The 22,559-nt window shown below is 41.5% G+C and overlaps 1 protein-coding gene across 2 annotated transcripts; it reads left to right on the forward strand.

The window, feature by feature from the left end:
- Window positions 1–18,464: 18,464 nt before the first annotated feature.
- Window positions 18,465–22,259, forward strand: LOC120435410 (Fc receptor-like protein 3). 2 transcript variants are annotated; one of them, XM_039604966.1, is made up of 7 exons: window positions 18,465–18,497; window positions 18,703–18,771; window positions 19,146–19,412; window positions 19,821–20,072; window positions 20,681–20,842; window positions 20,970–21,020; window positions 21,922–22,259. In XM_039604966.1, exons 1-6 carry the CDS (start codon window positions 18,467–18,469, stop codon window positions 20,996–20,998), a joined length of 810 nt encoding a protein of 269 aa, XP_039460900.1. In that variant the 5' UTR covers window positions 18,465–18,466; the 3' UTR covers window positions 20,999–21,020; window positions 21,922–22,259. The 2 variants fall into 2 exon arrangements, with proteins under 2 accessions (XP_039460900.1, XP_039460908.1); XM_039604974.1 differs by having other exon boundaries at window positions 20,684–20,842.
- Window positions 22,260–22,559: the final 300 nt, after the last annotated feature.

Here is a 22,559-nt window from a genome sequence, read left to right on the forward strand (position 1 = left end):
GTAGCTGCTAGCTAAAAACGCTAATTTAGCGTAGTTTGCCCTGGATTCAGCTTTGACAAACAAATCTGATCGACTGTTTCTAGTAGAATTCCAAAGTTGTCATCTTGTACCCTGTCAGAGCCCTGTATGCTTGCAGAGACCCCTACAGTAAGGAAACATGCAAAACGCTGTCCAAACCTTTGTATTTTAGCTTTATTTATGTCTTACACAGCATCCCAGCTCTTTAGCGAACTTAATAACTTTAGCTAAAGTGAATAGTTAGTCTTATTCATTAGTGCAGCATTACTGGATCACGTCTGTTTGAAGTGATATAATATGATATACAACTATCACTGTGTTTAACTACCATAATAATTCTTAGGGTACTGAGTGCATGCTTAATTAGTTGTTTTTTTTTTTTTAAACATACTGCTCCATTGGTATGTTTGACAGGCTGAAGTTGTCAGGTCACCTCCTAAATCGACCATCTTTTACAGGTGTTTTGTGTCAGAAATGGAGTGTCCACTGAAGACTGAAGATACTGAATCTCTACGCCGTGCCATTGATCCCTCCTGTGCCTTCATCTAGACAAGAGACATTAACTTAACCACTCTCACATGCTCTGTACCTACATCACCTTCCCTGACAGTCGTAGCTTGGCTCATCTGAGGGTGAAATTATAAGAATGTGTTATTTTGCAAAGTGCTCCCTAGGGTTCCTAAATAAAATATGGCATTGAGGTCATTTCTTTTGAATTAATCCCTTCTTCTGAAATATAAGATCCTCTCCTGGTTTAAATGGCACTTTCTGTTCCTTACTTCCTGTTCCACTCCCAACCCCAAATAGATGCTGACAAGCTGACACAGTAACATGGAAGAGGGAAAGAAGCTGGAAAGGACTACTACAAATAAACCCAATGCCTAACAATGAAAAATGTAAAATAAGAAAAATAATAATAAAGATCCTCTCCGTGAATCGCTACCTTATCGTGGTGGAGGGGTTTGTGTGTCACAGGGATCCCAGGGGCTATGTTGTCTGGGGGCTTTTGCCCCCTGGTAGGGTCTCCCATGGCAAATTGGTCCTGGGTGAGGGACCAGACAAAGAGCGATTCAGAAGACCCGTATGAAAAGAACATCGAGGGAACAGTTTACCCTGCCCGGGATAGGGTTACAGGGGCCCGCCCTGGAGCCAGGCCCGGGAGGGTGCCCGAGGGCGAGTCTGGTGGCCGGGCCTTAGTCCATGGGGCCCGGCCGGGCACAGCCCGAAGAGGAGACATGGGCCCATCCTCCCGCAGGCCCACCACCCGCAGGAGGCGCCATAGGGGTCGGGTGCAATGTGTGTCGGGCGGCGGCCAGGAGCGGAGGCCCTGGCGGACCGATCCCGGCTGCCAAGACTGGCAATAGGGACATGGAATGTCACCTCTCTGGTGGGGAAGGAGCCTGAGTTAGTGCGTGAGGTTGAGAAGTACCGGCTAGATATAGTCGGGCTCACCTCACGCATGGCTTGGGCTCTGGAACTAGTCTCCTGGAGAGGGCTGGACTCTGTCTCAGTCTGGAGTTGCCCCTGGTGAGAGGCGGCGGGCTGGGGTGGGTATTCTAATATCCCCGGCTTGCTGCCGGTACATTGGGGTTTTTCCCGGTGGATGAGAGGGTTTGTTCCCTGCGCCTCAGGGTCGGGAACGGGTCCTGACTGTCATCTGCGCTTATGCGCCCGAGTGGCAGTTCAGAGTACCCAGCCTTCTTAGAGTCCCTGGGGGTGCTGGAAGGTGCCCCACCTGGAGACTCTGTTGTCCTACTGGGAGACTTCAATGCTCACGTGGGTAACGACAGCGAGACCTGGAGGGGCGTGATTGGGAGGAACGGCCTCCCTGATCTGAACCCGAGTGGTGTTTTGTTATTGGACTTCTGTGCAAATCACAGTTTGGCCATAACGAACACCTTGTTCGAACATAAGAGTGTCCATAAGTGCACGTGGCACCAGGATGCTCTAGGCCGCAGGTCGATGATCGATTTTGTAATCGTATCACCAGACCTGCGACCATATGTTCTGGACACTCGGGTAAAGAGAGGGGCTGAGCTGTCAACTGATCACCACCTGGTGGTGAGTTGGATCAGGTGGCGGGGAGGACGCTGGACAGACCCGGTGCACCTAAACGCGTGAGTGAGGGTGTGCTGGGAACGTCTAGCAGAGGCCCCAGTCCGCGAGATCTTCAACGCACACCTCCGGCAGAGCTTCAACAACATTCCGAGGGAGACTGGGGACATTGAGTCCGAATGGACCATGTTCAGCGTCTCCATTGCCGGGCTTGCTGCATTGAGCTGCGGCCGCAAGGTGGTTGGTGCCTGCCGTGGTGGTAATCCCCGAACCAAATGGTGGACACCAGGGGTGAAGGGAGCCACCAGGCTGAAGAAGGAGTCCCATCGGGCTTGGTTAGCCTGTGGGACTCCAGAGGCAGCTGACAGGTATCGACAGGCCAAGCGGAATGCGGCTCGGGCAGTGGCTGAAGCAAAACTCGGGTGTGGGAGGAGTTCGGAGAGGCCATGGAAAAAGACTTTCGGACTGCCTCGAGAGATTCTGGCAAACCGTCAGGCGTCTCAGGAGGGGAAAGCGGTGCTCTACCTGCACTGTGTATAGTGCTGGCGGAGCGCTGCTGACGCCGACTGAGAAAATTGTCAGACGGTGGAAGGAATACTGAGGACCTCCTTAATCCCACTGACACGTCTTCCGAGGAGGAAGCAGAGTCTGGGGATGAGGGGAATGACCCGCCAATTTCTGGGGTCGAGGTCACTGAGGCAGTTAAACAACTCCTCGGTGGCAGAGCCCCTGGTGTTGATGAGGTCCGCCCGAGTTCCTGAAGGCTCTGGACGTTGTAGGGGCTGTCCTGGTTGACACGCCTCTACAATGTTGCGTGGAGATCAGGGGCAGTACCCTTGGACTGGCAGACCGGGTGGTGGTCCCCATCTTTAAGAAGGGAGACCGGAGGGTGTGTTCCAACTACAGGGGATCACACTCCTCAGCCTCCCTGGGAAAGTCTATGCCAGGGTGCTGGAAAGGAGAGTTCGTCCGTTAGTCGAACCTCGGATACAGGAGGAACAATGCGGTTTTCGTCCTGGTCGCGAACACTGGACCAGCTCTTTATCCTCTCGAGGATACTTGAGGGTGCATGGGAGTTTGCCCAACCAGTCTACATGTGTTTTGTGGACTTGGAGAAGGCATTCGACCGTGTCCCTCGGGTGTCCTGTGGGAGGTGTTGCGGGAGTATGGGGTGTCTGGCCCACTGCTACGGGCCATTCGATCCCTATACAACCGTTGTAAGAGTTTGGTTCGCATTGCCGGCAATAAGTCGGACTCGTTTCCGGTGGGTGATGGGCTCCGCCAGGGCTGCCCTTTATCACCGATTCTGTTCATAATTTTATGGACAGGATTTCTAGGCGCAGCCAAGTGGCGGAGGGCTTTCACTTGGTGGCCTCAGAATCTCATCTCTGCTTTTTGCGGATGATGTGGTTCTGATGGCTTCATCGGTGGGGGCCTCCAGCTCGCACTGGAACAGTTCGCAGCCGAGTGTGAAGCAGCGGGAATGAGGATCAGCACCTCCAAATCTGAGGCCATGGTTCTCAGCCGGAAAAGGGTGGAATGCCCACTCCGGTCGGGGATGAGTTCCTGCCCCAAGTGGAGGAGTTTAAGTATCTCGGGGTCTTGTTCGCGAGTGATGGGAGAAGGGAGCCGGAGATCGACAGACGGATTGGTGCTGCGGCTGCAGTGATGCGGACGCTGCACCGGTCCGTCGTGGTGAAGAGGGAGCTGAGTGTAAAAGCGAAGCTCTCAATTTACCGGTCGATCTACGTCCCAACCCTCACCTATGGCCACGAGCTGTGGGTAGTGACCGAAAGAACGAGATCGCGGATACAAGCGGCAGAAATGAGCTTCCTCCGAAGGGTGGCTGGCCTCTCCCTTAGAGATAGGGTGAGAAGTTCGGCCATCCGGGAGGGGCTCAGAGTAGAGCCGCTGCTCCTCCACATCGAAAGGAGCCAGTTGAGGTGGTTCGGGCATCTGACAAGGATGCCCCTGGGCGCCTCCTGGGTGAGGTGTTCGGGCATGTCCCACCGGGAGGAGGCCCAGGGCAGACCCAGGACGCGCTGGAGAGATTATATCTCTCGGCTGGCCTGGGAACGCCTTGGTGTTCCCCGGATGAGCTGGAGGAGGTGGCTGGGGAGAGGGAGGTCTGGGCTTCTCTGCTTAGGCTGCTGCCCCCGCGACCCGACTTCGGATAAAGCGGATGAGGATGGATGGATGAATAATAAAGATAAAAGATGAAGTAACAAGTTTTTTGTTTTTTTGTTTATTCCAAATGATCATCCAGATGTCTGTGACATGTGATGACAAACACCATAATGGAAGGCCTTAGTCATCACATGCTTAAACTCATCATATATTTTTGCATATGCGCTGAACAGGCAGTCAGACATGCTGTAACTGTGGGGTAGAAAACTGCATAAACACCATACGGTAGGGGTCTCAAACTCCAGTCCTCGAGGGCATGGAAAAGTTGCATGACACCGCCTTTGAGGAATGGAGTTTGAGACCCCTGTCATATTCCATATGACAGGTTTTGGTTGAACTTCATGAAGACTCTGAAGTTTCTCTTCTCTTCTGGCAGGACAGGAATGTCGCCTTGTCCTGTGAGCCACCGTAAGGATGTACTTAGAGTAGAACTGGACTGTCACCGGCCTCAGGCTCTTCACCTTTTCAAAGACAAAGCAGTCATTTAGATAAAATATTAGATATTGTTTACCTGTAAATGCACAAAGAGAATTTAGAAATGTAATTATTGTCAAGAGTGAACAAGCACTGATAGTGTAATCTACAGCTGTGGCCAAACGTTTAGAGAATGAGAAGTGTTGTTTGTTTATTTACAAAGTTTGCTGTTTCAGTGATAGTTGTATATCATATTATATCACTTCAAACAGAGGTGATCCAGTAATGCTGCACTAATGAATTAGACTAACTATTCACTTTAGCTAAAGTTATTAAGTTAGCTAAAGAGTTGGGATGCTGTGTAAGACATAAATAAAGCTAAAATACAAAGGTTTGGATACTGTTTTGCATGTTTCCCTACTGTAGGGGTCTCTGCAAGCATACAGGGACCTGACAGGGTACAAGATGACAACTTTGGAATTCTACTAGAAACAGTCGATCATATTTGTCTGTCAAAGCTGAATCCAGGGCAAACTACGCTAAATTAGCGTTTTTAGCTAGCAGCTACAATAAGCATAAAAGTTACTGTACGGCTATCATTTGTTAACATGACGCTTGTTCTTATACATGTAATACATTTATTACCAACCTGAGAGTTTATCCGCTGGTCATTCGACATGACGAATGACTTCTGAAGTCTTAATTCAGCTCAAGACGCTGTAGATTCCCGTCAGTAACGCTATCAGTCTGTAGGTCTATTAATCTGCGCTTGAACCGGAACCGGATGTAAGTCCCAAAAAACTGAATTTTGGAACTGAAATTGAATTGTAGAACTGAAACTGAATGGTGAGAAGTGAATCTGAAATTATTCGAGAGCTGAATTTTTAAAGGATAAAATACAGTTTCAAAGCAAATCAATTCATTTTCAAACCATAAATTCAATTTCAAATTAAACTAATTCAAATTCAGTTTTCAATTCAAGTTACAATTCAGATTCAATCCGAGTAATTCAAATTCAAATTTAACTTATTCAAATTCAGTTTCTGATGGCACAGATTTCTGCCCATAAACAGGGTTATATTAGGGTTTGTTAGAGAGTGGGGAGGGTTTTTATGGCTTAAAATATATAAAAATAATAAATATGGTTTCTACTGACCCCTGCGATAATTGAGAGAATACTGTATTGCAGTCATGTTACACAGCTTGTACTACTTAAAGATGGACCAAGGATGTTTTTCTTAACAAAATGAATTTTAGCTCAGTCTAAAGGGACTAGACATGCTAGATATTTTGCAAAGAAATGGTGTTATATGCTTGACCTTATTCTACTCTTTTAAGGTGGTGATATGCTGGTTCCTGAGAAGAGATGAAGAAATCAAAGTCAGCTTTTCAAGACAGCCCCAAGACTCTTCGCAACTTGTGTTCAAATGTGAGGCTGTTGTCAGGTGATGAATGCAAGGAAGAGGCACTCAACTGACATGAAACATGTCAAAGACAACATGAAGGTGACATTTTAACATAGGCAAAAAGTGGTTCAAGAACCTGCCACAGCTTCCACTGTCCTGGACCTTTTCCCAAGATGTAAGATGTACCCAACTGGATACACCTGGCTTGGTAAGGCATAAAATGATTTAATGACAGCTTTGTGGTTCCTTTGTTTGTTTTCTTGTTAATGTGTTGTTTCTGTTGTTACACTTTGTGTTTAAGATTGACTAAGACTTCATAATTTGTTGGGGAGGAAGTGTCTGCTAAGTTCCTTGCAAAGTGGCCAACCAAGCCAAGGATCATCAAAGATTCAAAAATCTGTCTCAGAGTACAGAATTGGATGAGTTGCTCATTTCTGCACCGCGTTACACTTACCACCCTTGTCAAAGTAAGTTGGAAATGGTAGATTTTGCATGCCTTTACAGCATTTGCTCAATTCCCTCAACACAATATATCACTGGACCATACTGATAAACCTTTACAACAAATTGGAATACAGCTGTCCATTTTCTAAATCACATTGGGTTTCTGTTCATTTCTGTATGGTATGAAAACAAGTTTACAAACATGTTAAACCTGAAATGACATTTAATGTAGTTTGACCACAAAAAACTTACATAATCTTACTATTGTTATGACTTGATATGTACTTCACGTGGTGGCCAGAAGATTTTAAGTCTCTAGAAATGAATTTTTATACCAAGGCACTGGAAAACTGCCTATTTGAAAAATTATCAGGTGTCTAAAATGTCATCATGGTATTACATAACGTGGAAAAAATGGCTGCTGTGGTCCTGTAAATGACAGTAATTGTGATGATCCTAATTTCTACTCTGTAGTTTGGGACTGCGAGGCGGCTGCCATGTTTTGCTGCTTCACTTGTTACCTCCAACATCTAAGGGAACGACGTCTTCAAAGATTAGCACATCAGATGCTGCTCACCACCTAATGAAATTCATCAAGGTATGATTTTTAGAATTGTATATTTCTCTTTTGATGAGAACAGATGCAAATTATCAAGGGCTGATATTTTAAGATGGCAAGGTGATCCAACGTGCAGCAGATGTATCTATCCCAGACAGGCTTGGTGTTGCAGGACTGACATGTCATTATTTCTATTAAAACTAAATGTACACATTGAAACAAAAGTAATTGTGCGCGTGGAGTGAAACATTTTAATATTGTCATAATTTCAGGCAGCTATGGCTCAACATCAGATTATCAATTTTGTTTAATGTGATCACTTGGTTTCTTTCTCTCCCTCAGGTGGGAGGTAGCACGGAGGCTTTACTTAAGGCTGGCCCCACTCAGCCATCCGTCCTGTGTGTTGGAGAAAGAAAGAACATCATCCAGAGTTTCTACCCAAATTTTCTACATTGTCCTAGATCAAAAGGTCATTCCCTGTGTGACATAGATGGGAGATGCAGGTTTTGACAAGGCAAAACTTTTCAAGGCACATTTTTTATTTGCCGTGTTCTTTGATAAGGCATTGGACAACTTCTACACATTCATCCAGACCACCGTGTATGGCATTGATGTTGGCAGTGTGAAGGACAGTCCTTGGGTCAGCAAAACAAGAGGAAGTCTTCATTATACAGTTTAAAGATATCCACTATTCAGCATTTTGTCTGGAAATGTTTATCTGTTCATTTATCTTTTGCACGTACTCTGGTTACAAGCGGCACTTATTCCGAGCACATGGAGACTGTGTTCACTCTGAGGCTTTGAGCCTGTACCTAATGATGGAACCTGTGCAGTACATATATATATATTGCAGGATATATTACAGCAGTGAGCTTGAACTCTGGGTCAAAGATTCAAGTTGCAGTTATTTATATATATTTATATATCACCTTAAATCTTCACTCAAAGACAAGTACCTTTGACAGTGTATATACAGATGTAAGTCATACAGAATAGATATCAGAGCCTTAAACAGGCTGACTTCTGCTAAATGGGTCAAACTGGGCAGAAAGTAAACAAACACATAACATCCTTATAGAATATGATGTAACACTATAGATCAACTTAGCTCAGAATATATAAAGCATATAAACAATTACAACAATATGATGCAACAAACACAGCAGTGCTACTAATCCAAAATACTCAAAGCTTCATAGAACTGAAACAAACATTTATTTTTAGCTCCATTCTGCTGCTGATACATACTTTAGGTTTCTGAACATTAAACTTGTTGCTGCCTTTCATAGTGTGTAACTTGAAGGCCCTGAGTACTTTCTCCCACACTGAAAACACTGGAATGATAACATTATTTGAACATTACCTAATAAGACTGATTCAGGACAGACAATTAGTTATGTTAAACTTTCCTAGCAGTCCTTCACAAACAGGGAACAGTCTGTCTATTCTCTCCATCTGTCAGCTGCTGCTGGCTCTTCCTCCTCCTCTTCCTCACACACTGCTGAGTTTGTCCTGGTGGATCATCAGGGTGCAAAGCCTCACAGATGATGTGCAGCAGTGGGTCCCTCAGTCTGTCCTCACTCTGGACACTTGCAGTTGTCACACATGGAAATCAAATATGTGATAAGCTGCAGGATTCAAACACAAGTGTAACTTATAAATACATGTTCATACTTTTATTCCACAATCAGAGAGAAAGAAACAGAGAGAGAGTGCAGGACAGACAGACAGGTGACAGTCTCAGGTGTATACACTGCTACAAAACAGCACAAGAGAAGGAGGATTTAGTGTTTGTGTTATTACGAGTGCTAAACAAGAAGAGTTCCAGATGGTGCAGTGGACACATGTGTGACTCCTGTGATTAAAGCATCTTTCTTTCAGCTTAACGAGTGAACCGTCAGCTCGTTCAAACACACGTTAAAGTCCGTTTGGCTCGACACCACCGAACAGAGGCAGCAATATAACATAGCTAACATTAACAGTGCAGTGAATCCTGCTTGTGCCGTCATATTCAGGACTGCAAACCGAGCAGCATCACTGACTTTCAGCTTGTTGTGTTTGTGGATATATGACTGACTTTAATTATCCATAAAATCATCACATTCTCTGTAAGATTAAGGTCAACTATATAAATATTTAGAAGTAGAGGCTTTAAAACCAAGTTACCGCTGAAAGTACAAACATCACTAATGTCACATAACTTTGCCAAAATGTAGCCAGCAGTAATGTTTTAATCTTCTTAATTATTAAACACAAATAAGTGACATCATATTCAGTACTTACTTTTGAAAGTTCACTCTTCGGCCGCTCCCTTCTGCCGTCTGTATTCTGCGACAAAATTATGCACACCCACCGCCACGCTATGAATTGTGGGATATATGGGACCATGAAGCGTTGATATTTGGGGAAATCGACGGCGCATTTGGAGTATGCATTTGAAGTACACTTTGAATTGGGACAGCCGTCGTCATGTGGCGGTGACGTAATCGCACTCAAAATGCGCACTTCAAGCGGGCGGTCTCTTATTTGGGACACAGCCATTGATTACAGGGTGGTGTCAGTCTGTGTCACATTGTTAATATGTCAATAACATTTTTATCAAGTATGTTTTTAAGGGTGGTTTTTATTGATGTTTTCTGGACTGGTAATAACCTGCTTCATCTCTGTGCCGGTGGTATCTGACTCACTTGCTCCTCCTTGTATTTTAAAGAATCTTTCTTTTTAGCACAACATTCTGGCACGACCGCTTTAGTGTCCCCGTTTGTTACAACTGTATAAAAGGAAACCTTTTTTTTTTCTTGGTTCGTTCCTCCCGAGCTTCTGGCGCAACACAGCAGTAAATGCTGGCATATTGCTATGGATTAATCTACCAAGGCGATCAAATTGTGTGACAGCTACAGGTAGGCTTCCATTTGACCTCGTGTTTCTCTCAGAGTATTGGAATAAGTAGTAATATTTCTGCGGCCCCGTTGTAGTGTGGCCGTTTCTTTTTTTCTTTTACTCCAGCCGTGGTAGAGAGAAGTGTTTGAATTTCTTCCGCCATGCAATATAGTGCCTCCGGTCTTGGGGTAAGCCATTTATATTATAGCGACTAGTTTTTCTAAATTAGAGGAGATTGAGATTATATTTGACCTTTTGTTTGTAGGGTTTGATTGCTGCAGCACCCTCTGCATGACGAATCGCCTGATCTTAAGTGAAGAATTGAGACACCTGCCTAGTTGCTGTTTGAGGGCTCCTCCTCAGTGGAGCTGCTGTCTTGTTGCCTGTTTTGTTGGCTGTCTTGTTTTGCTCCTGCTATTTTGCTTCGCCTCGCCTCGTTGGGGCTTTGGGTTTCATTATGAGCCCATTCTGAACTATTGTTTGCACTCTCGCTTCCGTGGCTGGCTAGAGCGATCTTCAGCTGCATATCGGGCTGGTGCTAAGAAACCGATACTGCCTCCACTGGTTGCTCCCAGTTTGTGGGGAGCCGCACGGGACTGAGTGAGGCTGTGGACAATAATAACCAGCACCAGCCGTCGGTTGACTCGCGGAGTGCAATTATTTCCAGTGTGTGTGTGTGCTTTATTAAAGATCTAAGTTTTTCTTTTATTCTTTTTATTATATACAGAGAGCCTGTTATTTGGTGTACCTTTTTTATATTCTTTTTAACGTGTATGTCTCGTGCTTTTATTTCAGTAAACTGAGGACATGCCAGTGGCCGTGGGACCTCGGGTGGTGGGTCGTTTTCCAAACTTGCTTTGTTGTACAGCACCGGGTGAATAGACTGTAGTGGGGGGGTCCACAGCTGCTGCTAAGTCCCAGTTTCATGCTTATTTTTATTGTAATTTAGGACACAGTTTTAGACGACAGTACATTCCGTGCTCTGCCATTGTTTGATGTTTTATCTTACTTAATACTAATAAATAAAATTGTATTAATATTTGAGCCAACCGGCCTCGGTGTGCATCCCTGAACTGTGCAAATCTCATTTTTTATTATATTATTTTATTCTCAAACGATTTTATATCAGCACAAACACAGCAAGGTGCACAGCCTATCAAGGCTCACTGGAGCCGGCGAGAAAAGCGAACTCCCTACTCAGGTTAAACATGATATATAAGTCACTTAGATAATTTAAAAATGTTATTGTTTGGCTTTTTTCAGTGTTTTGTTTGTTCCTGAGTAAATTGATTTGGCTGAGATTAAGTTATAGTTTTCACACAGCTGAATAAACATCAAACAGAAAACTCATTAAACAGAACTGTGAGATGGTAGAGAATTCACTCCAATGTCCTGTTATATTTTAGAGAGCAAGGAGCAGATGGCTGAGTTTATTAAATCCCACTGAGACAGCTAGCTGGTGGCGCAAATCTGAAGGCTAGACCGGCCCATTTCACAAACCTCGCACTTCTGGCCTCCATCTTCGAAGGACCCGGCCTACAAAGACCGTGAAAGCCAGCTTGTCCGAAGGACACAGGCCCTTAACTTGTACACAGCTAGTAACATACATTATCATACAGTTGCTGCTAAACATTATTTTAAGTGGTGGATCAGTAATATCCTATCCAGGTTAACTCTGGGAACTGGAGTACCAAATAGTGAAGAATGACAATCTGTATACATTTATGACTTTTATTACAATTTTGTCTTAAGATATGATAATAGGCCTAAACAATGCTTACATGATGGTAATTTTGGAGTTGTGTTGAAATACTGCAAAAACTATCAAATGCACTATTTCCAGCACCTTCGGATAGTTCTTCAGCTCCCTCAATAGCTTCTTTTGCCTCTACAATTGCATGCGGTAACATGCCTTGGCTCACTGCTCCACCTCTACCTACAGGTGACCCTATATTATCCTCCATCTTTGGCTTGCACTGGCTTTTCTTACTGACTTTCCCAGTTTCAACTTCAGCTGAGCTTGATGTTTCTGGATGGAGATCCTATGGACACATTTAGCCAAGATATACTTTGCAGGGTGCACTGTGAAATAATCCTCATTCATGACGAGACATAAACTGGACAGTTCAAGATGAAGCCATGGTTTTACCTGGTCTGCAACACTTTGTCCTATATGATTTTCAGGAAGTTCATCTTCAAAATAAGATGCATATTACATACTGTAACTGTGCAATGACAAAGATAAAGATGCTGAAAAGCGGTGTGGTCAGGTCCGTCCTCACTCCCAGAGTGTAATATCAGAAACAGTTGTGTATTCTTTGTGGAACTCCTCCTTACTGGTCCCGTCAGAATGGCAAAGAGTGAACTCACTCCCCTCAGTACGCTCTGGCCAGAAGCGTTCTTTGCCTATGTTAAATAAATCATCATAGGTTTCATGGCCTTGCAGATGGATTCTGGGTGGAGCTTCGTCCATTCTTAACTTCTGGTACCGTCCAGACTTTTTAAGGGTTCTCGGCTTCCACTCCATGGGATTACCTAGCATCAAGGTAAAAAGCTAAATTTATTTGAGGCTGCAGTAGTTTCTTGGCTTTTTCAAAGGCCTCTGCTGCACCTGTAAAGGATACAGTTATGCAAAGTGATCCACAGCGATTTCTATATTACAATTGGTCTTGAAGCAATATTGTTTTAGTTTTCTTACTGAGAAATTCATTGGTGCATGTTGAGGTTGTGTCATCTGCAATATAAATAGGGCAGTGAGGTGAAACATGGAGTTTATAGAATTTTACTACCGCCACAGATATGTGTAGGGTCACATAATTTTAAAATGTATTGCATCTATAAATAAACTGCCTAGTCTGACATAACCTGCTGACCCTATCATTTTAAATAAATGAGATTATTTTACATGTTGCTTAAAGGTATCAAAACCTACCTGATTTTTCTGCCGTCATTAGCTTTTTTACGTTGTTATAAAATCCTTTTGGAGTAATCTCACCTTTAAATTAAAATTTTAAAAAAGGTCATGAGTAATACAATTGACTGTAGCAGCCAGATCCTACATGAAAATCTAACTTTTAAATTGCAATAAAGTCTTTTAATTTGGTGAAAAATCTGTCTTTTGCAAATTTTGTAAATCAGACAGACAGCACCAGAAAGTAATAAATATAAATGTTTGATTATAAATGTTGTATTAGCAGGAGTGCAACTCTGCTTTTTTCTGGATTTGCACCTATAATACAATTAATTCAATTTGTTTTATTACTCATTCATAAACAATGTGGCTTTAACTCAAAATATGTATTTGATACATGAAACAATTGTGCTGTTCAGTTGATGACCACTCAATATATAGTGATAAGCTTCTGCTATGCTGCCATCGAGTGTTTACTACTGAGATTGTTGCAGATGATGAGGAGAATTTGTCAGGGTCCCTGTGTCTACCCGGTCGGCTCAGTGTGGCTACATGTGTTTTTGTTTTGATTTTGTTCCTGCTCTCTCCCTCCCTCTCTGTCCCTCCTCCCTCCGCCTGGGCGGAGCTCACCTGTGGGCTCCTGCCCTTGGCCCACACACGTGGTCGCAATCACACAGCTGTGGCTTATCACCCAATAGTCTTCCAGTCCCTTTATAAGATGACAGCTCTTTGTTTCTCGTCGCTGGACCGTTGCCAACTCTCATCAGTGTAAACCCTGGCTCATTTTACTCTTGTCATTTCCTAGCGATCTCCCTGTAGTAATCCTTTCATGTCTCTGTGAACAGGTGCACAATGAACCAGCCCCTGTGTTACCTGAGCAATCGAGTGTGTGAGGTTTGGAGCGAGCTTTTGTGTTTTCTCTAGAGTGTGGTTGAGCGTGGACGGAGTGTGGAGTTAGGAGTGTGTGTGGATCCCCAGAGCCCATACTTCCTCACTTTGTAAATAGATCACCTGGTGTTGCTGTAACAACACAATTCTTTGCATTTGGCACAATTTTCATGAAGAACATTTCTTCTTTGCACAAGAAACACGCTGTCATTCAAAATTGAAAACTCAGTTGCCCTACTTTGCATACTAACTCATCAAATGAGTAAACACCTTTCACACATAATTGCAATTGAGAAATCAGAGCTTTATAAAAGGGCAACAGGTGAGTTCTTCTGTTTTGGAGCAATGGATGCCAACAGTCGAAACAGAGGCAGAGCCAGAGGAGTGAGAGTAAGAGGACGAGGATGATGAAGGCCAAGGAATGTAATTTCCGGTGAGATCAAAGCCACTTTGATTGACCATGTGGTCAACCATGATCTAACAATGAGGGATGCTGGGCAAAGAGTATAGCAAAATGTGAGCAGGTACACTGTAGCATCCATCACGACTCCGACTTTCCGTAATGAGAATAGGTAAGAAATCTCACTATACTCAATGAGCACATTACTGTAGCACCATATTGTCTGTGGACCTTTCTGTGAACTGTGAAAAAACTGTAAAGTATGTTTCACGTATTTGGGAAATGTATTCCTACTTTGTATTTCTACATAGTAGGCCTATTCACAGTTACAGTATACTATTTGTATTTCAGAGCTGAAATCTTACCAACACAAGGTGGTCGGGAAGATCTTGTCTCCTGAACAGGAGACTGAAATCCTAAACATGATTCTAGAAAATAACGCCAAAACAGTACAGCAAATACAAAGAAAAATAGTACAAGACAACAACATATTTCAAAATATTGATAGGGTCTGCTTATCAATACTGGACCATGTCTTGCACAGAAATAATCTGAGGATGAAGTAGCTCTACAGGGTGTCATTTGAAATTCAGAGAGTCAAATTCAGACAGAGTCAAAGAATTGCAATACAACTATATGCAAGTAAGTCCCATACAATTCCACAATTGATGCATACACTCAACACTGCATAAATTAAAGTACTGTGCAGTAATCATACTCTGATTATGCTTCAAAATAGTGACCACTCCAAGGCTCTATTATGTATCATGTGTGTTTCGGAGTCCGTAACTGGTTCACTGCCCATCCGCACTTTTTAGTTATCTCCCTCCATATTATCCATTCCTCAATCCCATTATAAAGAATCTTTTTTTGTCTGGAGATGGAAAGTGTATGATCGAAATCCACACACACACATATACTCATTTTCCAAGCTATGGAAGATGCATGTGGAGATATAGCCGCTGATGCTATTCATGGCTGGATTTGCAATGCTAATCAACATTTCTCCCCCTGCTTTGCCAGGCCAAACATTGCTTGTGGTGTAGATGAGGTGCTGTTGCCAGATCGAAACAGAAGAGAAGATGCAACATAGTTGTTTTTTCTTTTGTTTTGACTGTAACTGTATTCAGTACATTCTTCTGTTGTTTGTATATGTAGACCACAGTATGTGCAACTTTGTGTTGTTTGGGATGAACAATGTGTACATTGTATTTGTGTGAAAAATACAGTAAAATATATTTGGTACCACACATTTGTGTGTTTTGTATACAACCATTCAGAAATCTTGTACAATGCACTTATGTAGACCTATGTACTGTCTGTAGTAAGTGTAACACTGAACAAAAAAAAAGGCTTACAGTAAGTCATGATGACTGGAGAAGAAGTGGTCATAGTGTTTTACATTAAGAACATCAGTGTTCAACTGGTTCTTATAAATGTCTATTCATGTGATGGTTTGTGTGTCTCATTTGAAAACAGAATGCCATTTTGACAAGAACTTACATTGCTTTGAATGTAATTCCATTTTGCAGGAGAATTGAAGGGTTCTGCCCGTTGTGTGTGTGTTTTGATTTGTGTGTAGAGTTCAGACAATATGAGGCATACTATCAGGAAATGTCTGTAAACAGTTGGAAAACACTGTAATGTCAGCATTTCAAATAAAGTGTCCTAACATTTGTTTTCCGTTAGCATCGTCAAAAGTGACATTGCAGATTTTCAAGTGGAGTTGGCAGGTTTAGTGTACAACATAATCAGCTAACCTTTCAGTTTCTCTCTGTATATCACTGAGAAATGTTGCTGCTTCTGGAGGGAATTTTCCCTAAACTATTGAAAAAGTTCAGGATCGATAAGTTCAAATGGCACCAAGTGCCATGCTTTCTCAAAGCGAGCCTTTGATTACTCCATCATTGCTGCTACTGACATGTTGTTAGCCTGCCACATTCTGCGTGGCCTTGCTGCAGCTTCAGCTGTGTCTGCCTCTGGTTGTGACGGTGTGGTATCTTTGGTCAGCTCGTTCTTCAGTTCACCAATAGAGCACGAAAACTTCTCCAGGGCCTATCTGGTTTTGAGAGGATCTGTGGTCCGTTTTTGAAGAATGTTATATAAAATATCAACATGCATGTGGGTCGAAGGAAAAAACAAACAGAAAAAGAAAAGAAAGTGTGCGTCCCCCAGCAAAGCTAACAGGCCATGGGTTTGTTGCATTTACATACTGTCCCAAGATGGATTAATCCCAATTTTGAAACACTGTTTCAAGGTGTTTTGATGTTCAAACACAGTGTTTACGATGCAACTTTACAGTGTAAGTTCCATCGTGTTTGTCCTAAAGCAGGAATCCTTTTGCCACGCACTTCATCCAGGACTGTAGTTCTCTTGGAGAACGTGTGGAGTGCGTGAGGAGGACACAGGTGCAGACACAGGCTAGGAGACAGAACTGAATTTGAACGAAGTGCGAGCCTTTATTTGGCTGGTAGCAAGAGATAAACATGAAACTATGAAGACTATGAAAAACAAAGAAACTATGACGACTGTGACTACTATGACTTTATACTATGACTAGACATGGAAACACAGACATTCTGACAAAGACAGAAGGGAAAGACAGACTAAATACAAGGTGTGAACAGAGGAAGTGGAAACACATGAGGAAATAGCTGACAAAAATGCACATAGTGACACACAGGGGATGTCATGGTTCTGGGTCAATTTTGACCCAGCTTTTTCTGTTTTGTTTTTCTAAATATATGATTTGTATGGGTTTTTGGAGGTGTGCTGGTTTGATTTTGTATTAAGGGGTATTCTTGGTTTTGTGCATTTTACATTAGTTGGTGTTCTGGCCATTAGTTAGGTCACTGCCTCTGTTTTATGTGACAATTTCTTTCTGTCGTTCTCTCGGTGTCAAGTTTGCGTTTTTGTGATTTGTTTCTGATTTCCTGTTTTACTTTGAAAGTTCATGTCTCATGTCAGTGTGTTCAGTTTTACCTCCTCCTTGTCTCGTTAGCCTAATTTCTAACAACTGTGTCTCCCTCCTGTTGCCCATTCCCTGATTACTCCCCTGTGTATATAAGCCCTGTGTTTTCCTGTGTTCCCTGTTGCGTTGTACCGCTCTGTGCTGTGTGTTTGTCATGTTCCAGTTCTCCAGCACCACTGTTTGTGAGTCTCAGTTTGAGGAGTTTTTCCAGAAATAAAGCTGCGTTTTCAGTTTAATTCCTGTCTCCAAGAGTCCTGCTTTTTGTGTCCTCCACTCCTGCCTGCCTGCCACACAGCCAACTAGGACAGGGGAGGTGTAAAACTAAGCACACTGAGCAAATGAAACACAGGACCTTTACAAAATCAAACAGGAAATGTAGACAATAACTCCTTAATAGACTCGGCACACATGAAAAACTAGACAAGAACCCAAACACAGAAACCAAAGCAACAATGATAAATTATAGCTGAGCTTGTCCTCAACTAAAACCTGAATAAGAATTGCATAAACTAAAATCACAAATCTAACATAAGACAAATACAATGTTTCCTTTAACCTGGCCTACAAGTCATTACAGCTGGCCCATTATATGTCTGTGGAATTAGTTTGTTTTCCAGCTTGTAGGCTTGGAGCTTCTCCTTCAGGAGTTGTTCGAGTCCCCCAGCAGTTCTGTCCACGATTGGCGTGTCCCCTCACTGGCTTACACATGCAACATAGGTTGTCTCATCAGCTTGAACAGCGACAAATGGTGTTTGAAAAACTTCCTTTGCAATTTTTTCTTTATTAACTCTCCACATGCAATCAAGCAACTCACTCTGACTAGTTTTAGATGTGTACTTTGCAACCTGTGTGTTTCAAAGATCATCAGCTAACTGGCTGTCCAAAAAAGAAAACTGGTCAACAAGGTCCAGAAACACACCTCGCTGAAGGGAAGTCAGAAATCCGTCTAGGGGGCTTCTCCCATTTTGACCTCAGGACTTCCAGGCCGTATTCAGCAAAGATGTTCCTGTACTCTATGCCGGCCACTTGGTTATGGCGTTCCATGCATGCCTGCTAGCATCTTACACCCTGCAGTTATGGGCTGGATTCTCTCAGGGGCATCTTTACACAGCCTGCACCTGGGGTCTTGCCTGGTGTCTGTCTGTCTGTCAGTCAATCATAAAAGGAGGTAAAACAAATAGTAGGCTGCAGGGACATTTTTTGCAATCACGTGCGACTGAAATGGAACCATGGTCGGGCCTCAGTCACCACAGAAACACAGGAAGAGGAAGTTTTTGCAAAAGAATATATCCTCAGTTCAGTCTGATGGCCATGCAGTCAGCAGCAAGACAACATGGAGATCAAATTTCCCACCATCAGACTCTGTGAGTACTGATCTTGTCTTTTTTTTTTAATTTAAAAAAATGCATGGATAAACTGAAAGGTAAATTAATATATCCAAGAAGCAACCATATATTTGCATATATTAATTTTGGACATTTGTATCTGCTCAAAAATAAATGCATAGAACGTATCACTAATGATGGGAATAAATAAAAATATGTTAAATATTAAAACTGTCATTCTCAGTATTTTCAGTGATGAATGTTCTGTTGCTGTTGGTTATAGTAGCTGAAGTCAGTGACTCTCAAACACACAGTAAGTTTTGTTATATTCGTGTTGTTTTTTTATGTGTAGTTTTAAATGGGTTAGAGTGTATAATAGTGCATGTGATAGATTTAATATACTACTACCACAGTTGTTATTTTTCAGCTAAAAATAGACCTTCAACATGCACCTCTAAAACACTTCTGAAATAACCACATGCATATGTATATTTACCATTGCAGTATATATAAATCTTTATCATTTGAAAACCTAAGTGATTATGTATATACATTTGTGTTTTTCTGAAAAACCAAAATCAATAATAAAAACACATGTACAATAACCTTAAGTTTGACAATTTTTTGTTCAAATGGAAGACATTTAATTTAAAAAAAAAAGGGGGTCTTTATTTGATTTTGTCTCAGATTCAGGTTTTCCTCAAGTTGTTCCAAACAGACAGCAGTTCTTTCAATCAGAGCCTATCACTATCAGCTGTGAAGGGCTAAATGGGCGGACTGGATGGAGAGTGATGAAAAAGATAAATGGAGAAGTTAGAACATGTGCTTCAACCTGGGAAACATCGACTGGACCTTGCAAAATTTTTAATGCATATCCATCAACTGACAGTGGAGAATACTGGTGTGAAATGGGAGGAATACAAAAAAGCAACACTGTCAACATCACTGTAACTGGTATGTCCATAGAAACGATTATGCGTTGCCTCATTTAGTCCATCAACCGTTTTTTCTGTTTAGCATGTTACTTACAGTAATGCACAATGTCATATTTGGTACTGTAGTTTTCATCAGCAGTAAGGATAATTTTTCTTCAGCTAATGCATCATAACCACAATAAAATAAATAACACAAACACACACACACACGGCCTGTATGGCCTGTATACAAAGACAGGCCATTAATAAATATATCTACATATATATGGCGAGAGAGAGAGACAACTGCATGTGCAATGTAATATTTGACACATATATTTATGATGTCACCTACTTTCTGTAGTAATTAATGATATCTATGTATGTATAATTTTCACAAAAATCACTTTTTGAAACAAACATAACAGTCATACCTTCTGCCATTTAGATTTAGAGAGTCATGTGATCCTGGAGGTTCCTGCCCATCCTGTGATGCAGGGAGAAAACGTGACCTTGCATTGTAGAAAAAAGGATGCAAACTCCAACTACACTGCAAAATTCTATAAAAATGGCATCTCCATTGGGAGCAGCTCATCAGGAAACATAATGATTCCTACTGTGTCCAAATCTGATGAAGGACTCTACAAATGTAGCATTGCTGATGCTGGAGAATCACCAGAGAGCTGGCTAACTGTTGGAAGTAAGATGCATCAATATTTTCAAAATAAATAAAGTTTGATAATAAAGTTTGTAAGTGAAAAACAATATATGGTCTACAATGAACATTCCCGTCAAAGTGATGCTTTTTTACGTCATTTTTCGACATCCAGTTTTGGTCCACTGAGGTTGTTTCGTAACACAAGGCAAGGTCTTTTTTTGACAACTACTGAACGTCTGGTGTTGACGTCCATAGGACTTCTGTGCACAGGCTATGTGTTGTCCAAATGTGGCCGTTGTGGACATCTTATCAACAACAAACTTGAAGAAGAAAAAAAACAACAACAATGTTTTTCACACTCCCTCTGTAGTCTTGTTTCCTAGCACTATTATTATCTATTGGATACCAGTTAATTGTTATTTAGCTTTGTTTGCACCTTTGTACACGTCTCCAGTCAGCATCTGTGGCTGAGACAAGTCATTAGAAAATGATCTGGAACAGAACCTTCTGGGACTAAATCATATTGGGTCTACATAATTGTATTGAATAGGATTTATTTAAGTTTTTACATTAATAAACATATAAATATTTAGAGTAAATTACAACATCATTTTAATCATTTCTAATACACAGTGCAATTATCTTTCCAGCAGGTCATCCTACAGTGCCTTACTTAGAGATCTACCTGGGGCTCGGCATTGGTTTGGGTGTTTTATTGCTGGTCATTCTGCTCATACTGGCAGGACTGTTTCAACATCATAAACATCAACAAACCATCAGAAGTCACACAGAAGACACATCTTTAACACCAAGTATGCTGACAGTTGGCTTATCAGAATATGATTTTTTTATTTTATAACAATAAGCATGCTCAGTGATTCCTGGTAGCATTCACCAATTAACATTTTTTCTTGTTTATTTTGTCTTTTTTATAAACAGGTGCTCAAAATTCTCCTGTCTCCATCTAGTCTCCCTCTTCTGCACAAACAGGTGAGGAAGGCCAACATTTGTTTAAGAATAAAATTAGGGATGGACCAATCCGATATACAGTAGCGGTATTATTAATTTTATTATGAACTTGTACAAAATAACCTTACTGCGCAAGCAAGATTGATCAATAAATTAACACAAGTTTTTATTAGGCAACATATTGATGTCAAAATATATCATGCATAATAAAGTTTATTGAATATAAATTGCATGTTATTGTTGTGAAACAAATTGTTGTGCTTTCATATGGTAGAAGTATGCTACAAATGGGTCACTTCAGCCCGCAACATGATGACATTGTAATAACTGATATAGATAAGAACCTTTAGGGTTGTAAGATACAAGTAATATATGTTAAATTTGTTTATTTAAGTAAAATGCAATTTAAAACATTCAGCTTTTTCAACTTATTGACCAAAAAACAACAAAAAACAGTTTTAATTATCACTCTTGTTTTGTTATTTCTCTTTCATGTTACTATCATAAAAAGTGTCAATCTACTGACAGGATTGACACTGACAAAAGGAAATTAACACTAGCTACACTAACAAACTAGGGTAAAAATCAAGAAGCTGTTTAGAGCAGCTGATATTTATGTCATTAAGATAAAATTTCAGAGAAAAATGTTAAGATGTAAGAGTGACATTATTTTCTTCTGATTGTCAGATTTTCCTAAAATTTCAAATTACACCTAATGAATATAGTGAATAGCAAATAGTGTTCATCATCACTGATGTTATTGTGGTTGTCTGTCCTCTCATGACATGTTATCTTCTAGAGCCATTTACTATGATTCTTTATATGTTGCATTCAGATAATATGTAATGTGTGATGGGTGGTAAATATTAAATACTAGCAATATTAACAAAATATTGTTCTTTACTGCTTGTATATCTGACAGGTCTCAAAAAAAGAGCTGAATGAAGACAAAATCACATCTGAGTGAAAGTGAAGACATTTATCACATATTGTTATTGCAATTGAACAAGCTTTACATCATCTGCTGAATATATAACTAAACTATAAAGTGCTAACATGCTAAAAAATGATTCTGTCTCTTATATAGAAAGTTAAAATTAAACTACTTGTTTCTTCTGCAATTTTTGCTTGTGCATGAATGCGGTTTAAGAGAAAAGAGTTGCTGCAGGTCATTTCTTCTAAACAGCAGGTTCTCACTGTGGTTACTATTATAAATGTGTTGCTTTGTTTTCCAAAACAGAGCAGTGAAATACACTTGCAAAGTCTCTATGTGAAGTGTGTGGTAAAGCACAGACTGAATATCTGGTGGCTTGGCAGCAGACACTGTTCACTAAAGTCACAGAAAACCAGCCGCATTTTTTTTTTAGGTCAGACTGTGTGTCTTTCAAAGTGAGAAGAGGATATCATTAAGATGCTGAGAGTTGGTGCTCAGCTCTTTTCTGCTTGACTTTGATTATTTATAGTAAGATTATAATTGATAGGCCAAATAGCAATATGGGGATAAAATTATATAAATGAGCCTTCATTTAATCCTTTTTTGAACCCACAAACCAGGGAAGT

Source organism: Oreochromis aureus, linkage group 3 (genome assembly GCF_013358895.1).
Source record: "Oreochromis aureus strain Israel breed Guangdong linkage group 3, ZZ_aureus, whole genome shotgun sequence".
Lineage (NCBI taxonomy): Eukaryota > Metazoa > Chordata > Actinopteri > Cichliformes > Cichlidae > Oreochromis > Oreochromis aureus.

Coding starts and splice junctions, on each gene's coding strand:
- LOC120435410 (XM_039604966.1), top strand. CDS start 18,467: ATGGAGATCAAATTTCCCACCATCAGACTCT. Junction 18,498..18,702: donor ATTTCCCACCATCAGACTCT/GTGAGTACTGAT, acceptor TGTCATTCTCAG/TATTTTCAGTGATGAATGTT. Junction 20,843..20,969: donor AGACACATCTTTAACACCAA/GTATGCTGACAG, acceptor TTTTATAAACAG/GTGCTCAAAATTCTCCTGTC.